We start from the raw sequence: 15,077 nt of genomic DNA on the forward strand, positions 1-15,077 counted from the left end.
ACAAAAGACTACTACACTATCAGTTTCCTACCCGAGCCTGTTTGTGTGTGTGTGTGTGTGTGTGTGTGTGTGTGTGTGTGTGTGTGTGTGTGTGTGTGTTTGATGGGACTACTGCGTGTTGGGTGTCATGACTGTGAGTGTGAGTGTACTCTTGATGTGTGTCATCTAGCTGAGGTAATCTGTGGGACACTGTTGCTGGAAGCGGTGATGGTCTCATCCTGGTCATGCAATATTCACACTGGAGATAGTTCCGGCTAATTTCCTGGGAGTTGAGTCAGAGAAGACCACAGAAAATAATATGTGTAATACATTTATAAATCCCATTCAATTTGCACAAGGCGCGAGGGTCAGTCACTGGGCTGTCTGGAACATGTCTGAATGGGACAGTTTGTACAGCACAGAGAATACTGTGTGGCACTTCATTCAGGGTCATAAATGATGCTGTATTCTATTTGTTTGACTATGAGGCCTATCTTTAGTTTTTCTCTCCCTTTTTCTCCCCAATTTCATGGAATCCAATTGATAGTTACAGTCTTGTCCCATCGCTGCAACTCCCGTACGGACCCGGGAGAGGTGAAGGTCGAGAGCTGTGTGTCCCCTGAAACACGACACAGACAAGTCGCACTGCTTATTGACACAATGCCTGCTTAACCTGAAAGCCAGCCGCACCAATGTGTCGGAGAAAACACCATACACTTGGCGATCGTGTCAGCATGCATGCGCTCGGCCCGCCACAGGAGTCGCTGGAGCGCGATGGGACAAGGACATCCCGGAGCCTGGACTCAAACCAGGATCTCTAGTGGCACAGCTAGCACTGCAAAGCAGTTTCTTGCATTAAGAAAATAGTCCTGCAGCAACAGGACATGTGAATTATTATGTGGATTATAATTAATGGCTATTTTTGTAGGGGTTGATACGCTACCAGCGCAGGAATTTCTCTGCGACAACAGAGTGATCAAATTAAGATAGACAATCTGAATATAGGGAATAGAGTGCCATTTGGGACATGTCTTTGGTCCTGACTTTTATGATGAACAATAACCTGGCTGTGTTTTCTCTGAACTGGGGTTGGGTACATGATCACTGTGCTGTATGTGTGCTTCTGAAGCAGCTCGGATGCAGTATGGATGGGCGGTAGTCAGAACACACTGAAAGGAATTAACAGAGGAAAAGAGAGCAGGCTATTTATCTGCTTAAATAAACATGCCACCTTAATTGTAAACTATATTCGTGGGGCATACACTAAAAGACGACAACACTATACGTTTCCTACCAAAAAAAGTTAAGTTAAGTTAAGTTAAGCCTTGGACCAATCAAAATACCCTCTCAGTAGATAGCATACAGAGACACTATAATTGCTTTGGCTTTTTTGGAACAGGTCATGTCTCAGATGACCTTCCACCTTGGGTCCCTGAAGGCATTGTGGGTAGCAGCGCTGGAGCAGCTGAGACTGCTGGTCTCCCGTTAAGAGAGATATTGCGCCTCCGCCTGTGTCCGGGAGAGTAGGAACAGGCCGTCACAGGCCCACAAAACAGGCAAGCACGCGCACACAGGCCGGCTAGCTAGGCAGTCTGCTATTGTTAACTCAGCAAATAGGTTTGAAACACCCACCTTTAGGTAGAACATTTGTTTTGGGGAATTGTGGCACAAAACAGCAATTCCCTACTGAATATAGACCCAGTCAAAATGGATCTCATATCTATAGCTATTTTTTGATCTCTAACATTTATTTTGGTGGCAGATTTCCCTTTCCTAGGTGAAGGAAAAGAAAGTGTGTGTGTGTATGTAAAAGCTAACAACATGTACATCACCTTCACATAACATAACATAATGGTATATAATGGCACACATGCCCCTTATTAATACAACATGCCCCTTATTAATACAACATGCCCCTTATTAATACAACATCCCCCTTATTAATACAACATGCCCCTTATTAACACAACATGCCCCTTATTAACACAACATGCCCCTTATTAATACAACATGCCCCTTATTAATACAACATGCCCCTTGCAAATACCAATACCCATTATGTCTTTCTTCAACTTCAGGATGGATCAGAGACAATAATGACATGTGATACTGACATCATCACTCGTCACAATAACAGTGATGTCACCATTACATACAATACATGCAATTCCACCGTCTACATCTTTTGACCCTCCCCAGCCTGTGTTCTGCGTTTTACCTAAGCCTTGTATAGCTAATGCACATGTTACAACCTGCTATAATTGCGTGTAGTGAATACAAACAGCACAAAATAAGACAATGGTATGTGGATGATACTGGTACCCAATGCTACTGTTCTGTATCACCAAAATGAAATACTTCATGTTGATGTTTTAGTCAAAAAATAGCCATGTCAGAGGTTGATAATAACCGAGGAGGAGTGACAGTTGTGTACATGGTGTGTTCTCGGAGAGTAACATAGCCCGTCTGCCTGTCGTGTGTGTGTGTTCACTGGAGTGAGACGGCAAGCCAACTAGGTGTGTTGCTATGGAAACCAGGGATAGCTGTGTGTGCTAGCCGCTCATATAAGACAGGGTGACATATAGCCTGCGTATAGACTGTGTTTCTCACCCCTGTATAGGGTCAATGCACATCTGTCTGTCTGTGATTGTACTACCATCTGCAAGTGTTACAGCTACAGGATCGGTGTCTGACTGTGTCCTTTTGTCTGTCCGACCTGCCTCTCCTTTATCTTGCGCCCATCTACCCTATTGTGACATCATGGGGTGTGACATCACCAGCCAGGGAGGCAGCCTCTCCAGCAGAGCCCAGAGCTGCTCAGCATGCAGGGCGTCAGGCCCATGCTGGAGAGAGCCGAGCAGAGCCGAGCACTCTCCGTGCACATCTCCCTTCCCTGCATGATAACGCTAGATACAGCAACAGATACTGATACAATGGATCTCCCCATACCATGTGAAAGACAGTATGATTCATTATATCATTATCCGTATTAGTACAGATACTACTGTTGTAGAAGGAAGAGGAATAGGTCTGAGTGAGTGAGTGAGTGAGTGAGTGAGTGAGTGAGTGAGTGAGTGAGTGAGTGAGTGAGTGAGTGAGTGAGTGAGTGAGTGAGTGAGTGAGTGAGTGAGTGAGTGAGTGAGTGAGTGAGTGAGAGAGAGAGAGAGAGAGAGAGAGAGAAAAAGCGAGCGAGCGAGAGAATGGGGGTACTAGGGGTGCATATCAATAGTCTAAAGTCACTTCCCTCTCCTTGTATCCTTCCTCACAATCAATCCAAGTATGAATTCAAGATGGCAGTTTGGCTGAACACAACATTTGAAAAGCTGTCAAGCTCCCAACTCAGGCAACTCTCTGGTGGCAGGCCCTCCTCCTCTCTAACCTCTAGGCTACCTGTCAATGGTCACTCCATACAGTAGAGTCATGTTCCCAGCTGAGAGGGACCGAATGCATTGCAGTGTAGTGTAGTGTAGTTCCAAAACACTTCAGTTATGCACAGGTATGCATGAAGAGATGGATAGTCCATCCTTACAGTACCTCAACAGACCTTTCCTCTAGCATAACTGGATACACAGAACAGTACAGTAAGGAAAAACCCAGTATTTGGCAACATGGATCATGTAGTTCCAGACACTCACAGCCCACAGGAGCGCCCTGGTCAAATGGACACATCATTCTATAGTTAGATGACACACTTTACCAGATCTCTCTGGGAAAAGAGGTTCTGACCTCAAGACACTGGTCAAAGTTTGATTGCGAAAGATCTCACCTCCATGTTTTTTTAAACGAAGACTTACTCAAACGCAACTAAATATGACACACAATAATAAGTAAAAGGTTGTTGTCCTTACCTTGTTGGAGGCCATCTCGCCGACTGAGTGTCTGGTCTGCAAGGTCTCCAGCTGGTCCAGGCACCAGTCTAGCTCCTCCAGCGTCTCAGTGGCCAGTTTCTGATAGGCCTCCTCTGGGGGGGCAAGACAGGGGGGCAGGGGGTCAGTACAGAGGCGCTTCAGGGGGCTAGCGCAGACTGCTGGCCCGCGGTCTGCCTCCCCACACACAGCAATGCTGAGATGCCCCGAGTGGACGCATGGGTGACTCTTCATACTGGTGCAGAGGGGCCAGTAGGAGAGTGAGAGAGGCCAAGTCACAAGTCTGATTTCCACCCCAAGACAGACACCCTGATAGGGTGAGACCAGAGGGGCTTAGAGTCCTGAAACCTATCCCAGAGACCCCCCCCCCCCCCCCCCCCTCCGTGTCCAATAGTCCTACTGTCCAAACCTTTGGAGGAATGACAGGGGCGTATAGTCCTGGAACCTAAACCTAGCCCAAAACCCTGCACCAGGCTGTTGAAGCCCAAGCACCCCTAATACAGCAACAGTTAAAATCACAGCAGAGACTGAGAATATGGAGGGTGCCCCTTAGGTTTGGATACGATACAACACCAAAACAGAGACAAAGACAAACACACACACAGACACACACATACGCACAACAACACACAGAATCCCAGTCTCTCAGTGATGTGTGTGTCTGAGGTTCAGTATACAGTCCATAGAAGAGATATAATTCCAGTCATGGAGAAGGATGAAGAGCAGTCTGGATAGCAGGCCCATGTCTGCCAGGGGGAAGGATGGAGAGACAGAGGGATAGCAGGCCCATGTCTGCCCAGAGGAAGGATGAAGTGCAGTCTGGATAGCAGGCCCATGTCTGCCCAGGGGAAGGATGGAGAGACAGAGGGATAGCAGGCCCATGTCTGCCCAGGGGAAGGATGGAGAGACAGAGGGATAGCAGGCCCATGTCTGCCCAGGGGAAGGATGAAGTGCAGTCTGGATAGCAGGCCCATGTCTGCCCAGGGGAAGGATGGAGAGACAGAGGGATAGATGAGAGGAGGGAGGGATGGGGGTGAAGGAGGGGCAGTAGGTCCAGACGCTGTCCAGAATCTCACAACCAGGAGGGTTTCATCACCAGGCTGGAACAAAGGGGAGCACACTGTAGCATGCTGGTTGGCTGCCTGGCTGGCAGGCTGGCTGGCTGGCTGGCTGGATGGCTGGCTGACTGGCTAGCTGTGGAGTGCGCGCTTACCGCACACACACACACAAATCACACACACACCAGATGGAGAGCTAACCGTAACACATCACTCTGCCTCAGCCTCCCTGCAGCAGAAACGCTACATGCCAACGCTATAATCCAATGAGTGTGTGTTGAGTCTGGGCTCCGTCCTATAGATGATGTGTGTGTAGCATCCCTGGTATCCAGACGGCAAATCGCTGCTCTTCCTCAGAGCTGTACCTAAAGCCTGAGAGGACTGCACTGTGGATAGGGGAGGACCCCACAGAAAGCCCGGCCTGGAGTATGAGGCAGTGGAGCTGGAGCTCAATCTGCGTGTCCATTCAACGGAGAAAGAGAGAAGGGTGAGGGAAAATAGGTGGACAGATAAGAGGAGACAAAGAGAAAGAGGGATGAAGAAAAAGAGAGGGAGAGAGAGGAGAAAGAGACAGAGCTTCACAGGTTTTTCCCAGACCCTTCAAGCGACTGCAGTTTCTCTGATGTATCGTATGCAGTATGTGTCTGAGACAGATGACTGAGAAAGAGATTTATGGGTAGTGATGCTTTTTAAAGAGGAATAATCTCTGAATAATGATTGTAAAGTCAGACAATTTCAAACAATGTTAGGGTGAGGTATCAGTAGTCTATTCTAACCTCTTTCAACCTTGAATAACAGTGTATCAAATATTTGTAATTTCTATTATATTCTATATTCCTTATTTCCATTGCAAATGTAAGCAATGCACTGAAACCTCTCTCAGTCATTCATTAGTAGAGTGTGTCACCTTCTCAAAACCCAATTAACCCTCTTGCTGTGTTCCGGTCGAATTGAACCGATTTACAAGTTTTCTCTCTGAGAAATGTAGTTAATTTAATCTGGTTGTCATAAGGTTCCACGACTTTGTCCACACACGGCATCTGAACACACAAAATACATTTGGATAATTTTCAAAACATTTTGGGTGCTTTATTTAACTTTTGTACACCTGTGGTGTTCACGGTCAAAAATCTCTGGTCATTAGAAATGAATGGGTGAGACTACAATTAGTGTATAAAATTAAGTTCCTCACTTCCTCTCCCAGACCCCCACATACTATACATGTGTGTTTGAGCACACACACACACACACACACCCACACACACACACACACACACACACACACACACACACACACACACACACACACACACACACACACACACACACACACACACACACACACACACACACACACACACACACCTCCCCTTCTCGGCTTCCATGGCAACCCCCACAGGAACCTTTCCCCAAATAGAATCTTTCCCCCATGGGAACCACACCTGTTGGAATTCTCACAAACAATCGCAACATTGTTTCAATAATGTATATAACTTTTCTTGCAGCTGGTATGTAAAGCTTTTTTGAGGCCCTTCTCACAATTCATTCTGTGGCAGCACATTGACCAAACAATATACTGTATGTGAGGCTCTTGATCATATCTTTGTTCATGACACTGGTGAGGATTAATCCTTAGTCCTTGTTAAACTTTGACACAAAGTAGTCTGTGACTACTTTTTTTTAAACTCAAAAAACAGTTGTATGTGCTCAGGTCAATGAGGCCTACAGACCATAAATAGCAAATAGAAGTTCAAAACGTATAATGTTCACAAGAACTTAAGTTGATAAAAAGATCTAACACAACATTAGGTGATAATATATGTATTATTATGGATTTATAATCAGCTATAATGGGGTGGTCATACCTTGTGGGATTGGTAATAATCTGAGAAAGATTTAGGGAGTTCCATTGGTTTAGGACTTGGTCAGTTGGTTTAAGCATGTCCAGTTTAGGTCACCTAACAGGACAAATTCAGACTTAGTGTAAGGGGCCAGGAGAGAGCTTAGGGAAGGTAGGGTACATGACGGAGCTGATGGAGGACGATAACACTCAGCAACAGTCAACAAAGAGCTATTTGAAAGTGTAATGAATAAAACCAGCAGGTCAAATGGTTTGGGGACAGACTTGGTGGAGACAACCGAGGACTGAAGGTGATCCTTGGTAAAGAGTACCACTCCCCCACCTTTGAAAGATCTGTCTTTCCGAAAAAGGTTATAACCAGAAAGGTTAACATCAGTGTTCAAAACACTCTTTCTTAACTACGTCTCAGTAATGACCAACACATCTGGATTGGAGCTGTGAACCCACACTTTCAATTGATCCATTTTAGGTAATAAGCTTGTGTGTATGTGGCTGCTATGAAAGTTGAACTGTGTGTGTGGGTGATCATGGGTTTGCAGCAACCTCATGATGGGGTATAGAGAAAATTCAAGTTTCATGTAGTAGCGTAAATATATCGGTGTTACATTGAGCTGGGTGAATGGAATATGAATAACAGTCATCCAATATGGTGTAATAAAAATAAGACCATGCTCATAAAAAAAATGTGTTGTCCTCCCTAATCTTAAATGGCACCGACTGCCACTGGTGTCTGCATATGTACTATGTGCCAAATGTACAGTATAGTACATTACAGTATAGGCTATGTGTGTGCAACATGTACAGTAATTTTCCCAGCATGCCTCAAACATCAGCATTGCATCACTGTAACTGGCCCTAAATCTCTCTGTCATTCTCCTTTGTCTTTCAAGCTCAACTCTTTTACATTTCCCTCTCTGTATCTCTCCCTCTCTGCATCACTCTCTTTATCTCTCAATGGCAGGGGTGCCTCTCTCTCTCTCTCTCTCTCTCTCTCTCTCTCTCTCTCTCTCTCTCTCGGGTGCCACTCTCTCTGACAGAGACTGCACTGACGTCAATGACATTCTTCTCATGCTTAGTGCGACATCAGACACCAGCGCACAGAGAGACCACTCTGCTGCACAGACGGCAGGCTGCTGCCAAACACTGGACCGGAGCAGCTAGGAACACTGGAGCTGGACTGGAAGTGGGAGAGGGGTAATCCTGTACCTACCGCCAGCAAGGACATGTAGTTGTTTTAATATATGTTGCCATTGCTTTGGAAATCATCATTATCATTTAGATTTGAGTCATTTTGCAGACGCTCTTATCCAGAGTGACTTACAGTAAGTAGTGAGTTCATACATTTTCATGCTTGTTTGTACTGGTCCCCTGTGGGAATCACACCCACAATCCTGGTGTTGCAAGCACCTTGCTCTACCAACTTCGCCACAATGAAACCAAAACCCAAATTGGTTTAAATCCATTATATTTTATGTCCAATCTTCATGAGATTAAAGCAGAAGGAAACTAATTTGAGAGATACAGCTACACAGCGATACTTTGTCCCTTATACCAGTGGTTCCCAAACGGTGGGGCTTCTGAAGTTGTAATAGCAGAATGCACAAGGTGCAATTTCGAAAATTGGTTTGTGCATCACCAGTTTTCCTCTTGACATGTCAGTCATTGCAGACCGTAGAGAGCCATTTATAACTGGTCAGAAATGTCCAGATCAATTAGCCAGCTAACATTTTTTTGCTATGTTTTTTAGCCCATTGATTTTGTTTTAATGTTTGAGTCACTCAAATATGACATGAACACACATAAGACATGCAAAATGAATAGAATTGCAGGAAATTAGCTTTAAAATGGGAAAAAGTCTCCATCCCAAAATGTATAGCATTGCAATAAATGCGCCATCAAGAGGGGCCAACAAGAGGGGTGTGAACAGTTTGTGTCATGAACAATGCTTGTGCCCATAGCAATAGATGTGTGCAGGGGTAACAAGAATGCAATGGTAACAAGAATGCAATGGTAACAAGAATGCAATGGTAACAAGAATGCAATTAACCACTAAGAAACGGACAGCTGTTCCATTCCCTCACCACCTGGTCTGGATCACAAGACGAGCGTTATCTTTTCTCCTCAGGTCAGAGTTCACACAGCTACAGCACTCTTCATTGGTCTATTCTCCTCATCCAGCCTATTCTTATCCCACACTAAAAATAGCCGTCTTCAAACACCAACCAATCGATACATTGATGGACAGATGTCTAACAAATAAAGTGATAGGGGAGGGAGGAGGGGGACGGAGCTGAAAGAGAGCAGCCTAAATGTCATGTGCAACTCATGGCAGGGCTCGTCTAATGCCCCATTGGCCTCTCCATGTCCCATTTGGACGGTTCTACATGACATCCTTTATTGTCCTTCTCAGCAGGATAGCACCAGAATCTTTAGATCAAATTTCACTCCTTGACAATCCTTGTCATTCCCAAAGAGGCTGGCCTTTCGGCGCTGGATTTACGAGAGAATTGCTCGGTTGGTTGTTGGAAATAACAAATATAACATGTGGAGCCTCAAAAAATTGAATTAGAATGTAAAACAACGTTTTTTTAAAAACATTTAGCTGTTAGCTAAAAAACATGTTGTATTTTGAGGCTTAAAATCAAAACTAAGACGTTTTGTGGTTGGATTTGCAGTATGTATTCAGTTTGAGAATTTAGACTGAGCAAGCAACTTTTGACAGGCTGGCTTCATCTGGACAAACAAAATACGGTTTCTTAGAAACCAGATACCAATGTGTTCTGTGGAGAAAAGACAGCGTTTCAGTATTTGCATAATCGTTATGATTGGAGAATAGCTGTGAGGGTGATGAACCCGGATCAAATCCTCTGTTCTCCTCGAGCTTCGATACAATGTTCATATTTGAAGATGCAAGAAAGGCCAGTCTCTGGCACATGACATGGAGCAAGCACAGAGAGTGGATTAGCTAAAGATACTGGGACCCAGGCTAGGATGACACAGCCAGCACAGGCCTTCACATGAATTACAAGTAGTCAATTCTCTCAAACAATCAGTCCCATGACTCACACTATCTTTTATGGCCAGGGCCATAATGGATGCACTCTAATAATTTCTAAATATAGTGCAATGTCATCAATTATTCACACACTGTGTGCTACACATGTTCCCGGGTAGATAGTGGAATGTTTTGTGAGAAAAGGAGGTTTTGAATGTCATGGCACCTTACACTAGTGCATACTGTACATGGGTTTGGCTTGTCACACGTGTTTTGTTTTAACAGGGCAATAAGAGCCTGTGGATTCTAGCTTGGATATGTATGGCCCAAATACAAGATCTACAGCACTGAGAATGAGAGGAGCAGGATATGGGAAAGAGTATGGGACCTGTTATCAGAGTATGGGACCTGTTATCAGAGTATGGGACCTACCGACATGGTATGGGACCTACTGACACAGTACGGGTCCTACTGACACAGTATGGGACGTTCTGACACAGTATGGGACGTTCTGACATAGTATGGGACCTACTGATATAGTATGGGACCTACTGACATGTTCAGGGGCAGAACGACAGATTTGTACCTTGTCAGCTCGGGGGTTTGAACTTGCAACCTTACTAGTCCAACGCTCTAACCACTAGGCTACCCTGCCGCCCCGACCTACTGACATAGTATGGGACCTACTGACATAGTATGGGACCTACTGACATAGTATGGGACCTACTGATATAGTATGGGACCTACTGACATAGTATGGGACCTACTGATATAGTATGGGAACTACTGACAAAGTATGGGACCTACTGACAAAGTATGGGTCCTACTGACACAGTATGGGACCTGCTGACATAGTATGGGACCTACTGACACAGTATGGGACCTACTGACATAGTATGGGACCTACTGACATAGTATGGGACCTACTGACACAGTATGGGACCTACTGACACAGTATGGGACCTACTGACATAGTATGGGACCTACTGACATAGTATGGGACCTACTGACAAAGTATGGGACCTACTGACAAAGTATGGGAGCTACTGACACAGTATGGGACCTACTGACATAGTATGGGACCTACTGACATAGTATTGGACCTACTGACACAGTATGGGACCTACTGACATAGTATGGGACCTACTGACATAGTATGGGACCTACTGACACAGTACGGGTCCTACTGACATAGAATGGGACGTACTGACATAGTATAGGACCTACTGACACAGTATAGGACCTACTGACACAGTATGGGACCTACTTACATAGTATGGGACTTACTGACATAGTACGGGACCTACTGACATAGTATGAGACCTACTGACATAGTATGATACCGACTGACATAGTATGGGGCCTACTGACACAGTATGGGACCTACTGACACAGTATGGGACGTTCTGACATAGTATGGGACCTACTGACATAGTATGGAACCTACTGACACAGTACGGGTCCTACTGACATAGTATGGGACCTACTGATATAGTGTGGGACCTACTGACATAGTATGGGACCTACTGATACAGTATGGGACCTACTGATATAGTATGGGACCTACTGACACAGTATGGGACCTACTGATATAGTATGGGACCTACTGACACAGTATGGGACCTACTGATATAGTATGGGACCTACTGACATAGATGGGACCTACTGATATAGTATGATACCTACTGATATAGTATGGGACCTACTGACATAGTATTGGACCCACTGACATAGTATGGGGCCTACTGACACAGTATGGGACCTGCTGACATAGTATGGGACCTACTGACACAGTATGGATTCTACTGACATAGTATAGTACCTACTGACACAGTATGGGACCTACTGACATAGTATGTGACCTACTGACATAGTATTGGACCTACTGACATAGTATGGGACCTACTGACACAGTATGGGACCTACTGACATAGTATTTTTTATTTTTTATTTGACCTTTATTTAACTAGGCAAGTCAGTTAAGAACAAATTCTTATTTTCAATGACGGATATGGGACCTACTGACATAGTATGGGACCTACTGACATAGTATGGGACCTACTGATATAGTATGGGACCTACTGACATAGTATGGGACCTACTGATATAGTATGGGAACTACTGACAAAGTATGGGACCTACTGACAAAGTATGGGTCCTACTGACACAGTATGGGACCTGCTGACATAGTATGGGACCTACTGACACAGTATGGGACCTACTGACATAGTATGGGACCTACTGACATAGTATGGGTCCTACTGACACAGTATGGGACCTACTGACACAGTATGGGACCTACTGACATAGTATGGGACCTACTGACATAGTATGGGACCTACTGACAAAGTATGGGACCTACTGACACAGTATGGGACCTACTGACATAGTATGGGACCTACTGACATAGTATTGGACCTACTGACACAGTATGGGACCTACTGACATAGTATGGGACCTACTGACATAGTATGGGACCTACTGACACAGTACGGGTCCTACTGACATAGAATGGGACGTACTGACATAGTATAGGACCTACTGACACAGTATAGGACCTACTGACACAGTATGGGACCTACTGACATAGTATGGGACTTACTGACATAGTACGGGACCTACTGACATAGTATGAGACCTACTGACATAGTATGATACCGACTGACATAGTATGGGACCTACTGACACAGTATGGGACCTACTGACACAGTATGGGACGTTCTGACATAGTATGGGACCTACTGACATAGTATGGAACCTACTGACACAGTACGGGTCCTACTGACATAGTATGGGACCTACTGATATAGTGTGGGACCTACTGACATAGTATGGGACCTACTGATACAGTATGGGACCTACTGATATAGTATGGGACCTACTGACACAGTATGGGACCTACTGATATAGTATGGGACCTACTGACACAGTATGGGACCTACTGATATAGTATGGGACCTACTGACATAGATGGGACCTACTGATATAGTATGATACCTACTGATATAGTATGGGACCTACTGACATAGTATTGGACCCACTGACATAGTATGGGGCCTACTGGCATAGTATTGGACCTACTGACATAGTATGGGTCCTACTGACACAGTATGGGACCTGCTGACATAGTATGGGACCTACTGACACAGTATGGATTCTACTGACATAGTATAGTACCTACTGACACAGTATGGGACCTACTGACATAGTATGGGACCTACTGACATAGTATTGGACCTACTGACATAGTATGGGACCTACTGACACAGTATGGGACCTACTGACATAGTATTTTTTATTTTTTATTTGACCTTTATTTAACTAGGCAAGTCAGTTAAGAACAAATTCTTATTTTCAATGACGGCTTAACTGTGGGTTAACTGCCTTTTTAGGGGCAGAATGACAGATTTGGACCTTGTCAGCTCGGGGGTTTGAACTTGCAACCTTACTAGTCCAACGCTCTAACCACTAGGCTAGCCTGCCGCCCCGACCTACTGACATAGTATGGGACCTACTGACATAGTATGGGACCTACTGACATAGTATTGGACCTACTGACATAGTATGGGTCCTACTGACACAGTATGGGACCTGCTGACATAGTATGGGACCTACTGACATAGTATGGGACCTACTGACATAGTATGGGACCTACTGACATAGTATGGGACCTACTGACATAGTGTGGGACCTACTGATATAGTGTGGGACCTACTGACATAGTTGTTTGTATTATTATTTTACCTTTATTTAACTAGGCAAGTCAGGTAAGAACAAATTCTTATTTTCAATGACGGCTTAGGAACAGTGGGTTAACTGCCTTTTCAGGGGCAGAATGACAGATTTGGACCTTGTCAGCTCGGGGGTTTGAACTTGCAACCTTACTAGTCCAACGCTCTAACCACTAGGCTAGCCTGCCGCCCCGACCTACTGACATAGTATAGGACCTACTGACATAGTATGGGACCTACTGACATAGTATTGGACCTACTGACATAGTATGGGTCCTACTGACACAGTATGGGACCTGCTGACATAGTATGGGACCTACTGACATAGTATGGGACCTACTGACATAGTATGGGACCTACTGACATAGTATGGGACCTACTGACATAGTGTGGGACCTACTGATATAGTGTGGGACCTACTGACATAGTATGGGACCTACTGACATAGTATGGGACCTACTGACACAGTATGGACCTACTGACGCAGTATGGGACCTACTGACATAGTATTGGACCTACTGACACAGTATGGGACCTACTGACATAGTATGGGACCTACTGACATAGTATGGGACCTACTGACATAGTATGGGTCCTACTGACACAGTATGGGACCTGCTGACATAGTATGGGACCTACTGACATAGTATGGGACCTACTGACATAGTATGGGACCTACTGACATAGTATGGGACCTACTGACATAGTGTGGGACCTACTGATATAGTGTGGGACCTACTGACATAGTTGTTTGTATTATTATTTTACCTTTATTTAACTAGGCAAGTCAGGTAAGAACAAATTCTTATTTTCAATGACGGCTTAGGAACAGTGGGTTAACTGCCTTTTCAGGGGCAGAATGACAGATTTGGACCTTGTCAGCTCGGGGGTTTGAACTTGCGACCTTACTAGTCCAACGCTCTAACCACTAGGCTAGCCTGCCGCCCCGACCTACTGACATAGTATGGGACCTACTGACATAGTATGGGACCTACTGACATAGTATTGGACCTACTGACATAGTATGGGTCCTACTGACACAGTATGGGACCTGCTGACATAGTATGGGACCTACTGACATAGTATGGGACCTACTGACATAGTATGGGACCTACTGACATAGTATGGGACCTACTGACATAGTGTGGGACCTACTGATATAGTGTGGGACCTACTGACATAGTATGGGACCTACTGACATAGTATGGGACCTACTGACACAGTATGGACCTACTGACGCAGTATGGGACCTACTGACATAGTATTGGACCTACTGACACAGTATGGGACCTACTGACATAGTATGGGACCTACTGACATAGTATGGGACCTACTGACATAGTATGGGACCTACTGATATAGTATGGGACCTACTGACATAGTATGGGACCTACTGATATAGTATGGGACCTACTGACATAGTATTGGACCTACTGCCATAGTATGGGACCAACTGACATAGTATGGGACCTACTGACATAGTATGGGACCTACTGATATAGTATGGAACCTACTGACATAGTATTGGACCTACTGACATAGTATGAGACCTACTGACATAGTATTGAACCTACTGACATAGTATGG

General features: G+C 44.9%; 1 protein-coding gene across 4 annotated transcripts in view; it reads right to left on the reverse strand.

Moving 5' to 3' along the window:
• The window catches only part of LOC110535812 (3',5'-cyclic-AMP phosphodiesterase 4D), a 185,979-nt gene that overhangs the window by 11,545 nt on the left and 159,357 nt on the right, over positions 1-15,077 (reverse strand). For all 4 annotated transcript variants that reach the window (XM_090190371.1, XM_021621113.3, XM_090190372.1 and 1 more), the window contains exon 6: positions 3,828-3,940. In XM_090190371.1, coding sequence (XP_090046497.1) covers positions 3,828-3,940 — 113 coding nt within the window. The remainder of the gene's footprint in view (positions 1-3,827; positions 3,941-15,077) is intronic.

The sequence above is a fragment of the Oncorhynchus mykiss genome, chromosome 11 (assembly GCF_057628025.1).
Source record: "Oncorhynchus mykiss isolate SJ-2025 chromosome 11, ASM5762802v1, whole genome shotgun sequence".
NCBI lineage: Eukaryota > Metazoa > Chordata > Actinopteri > Salmoniformes > Salmonidae > Oncorhynchus > Oncorhynchus mykiss.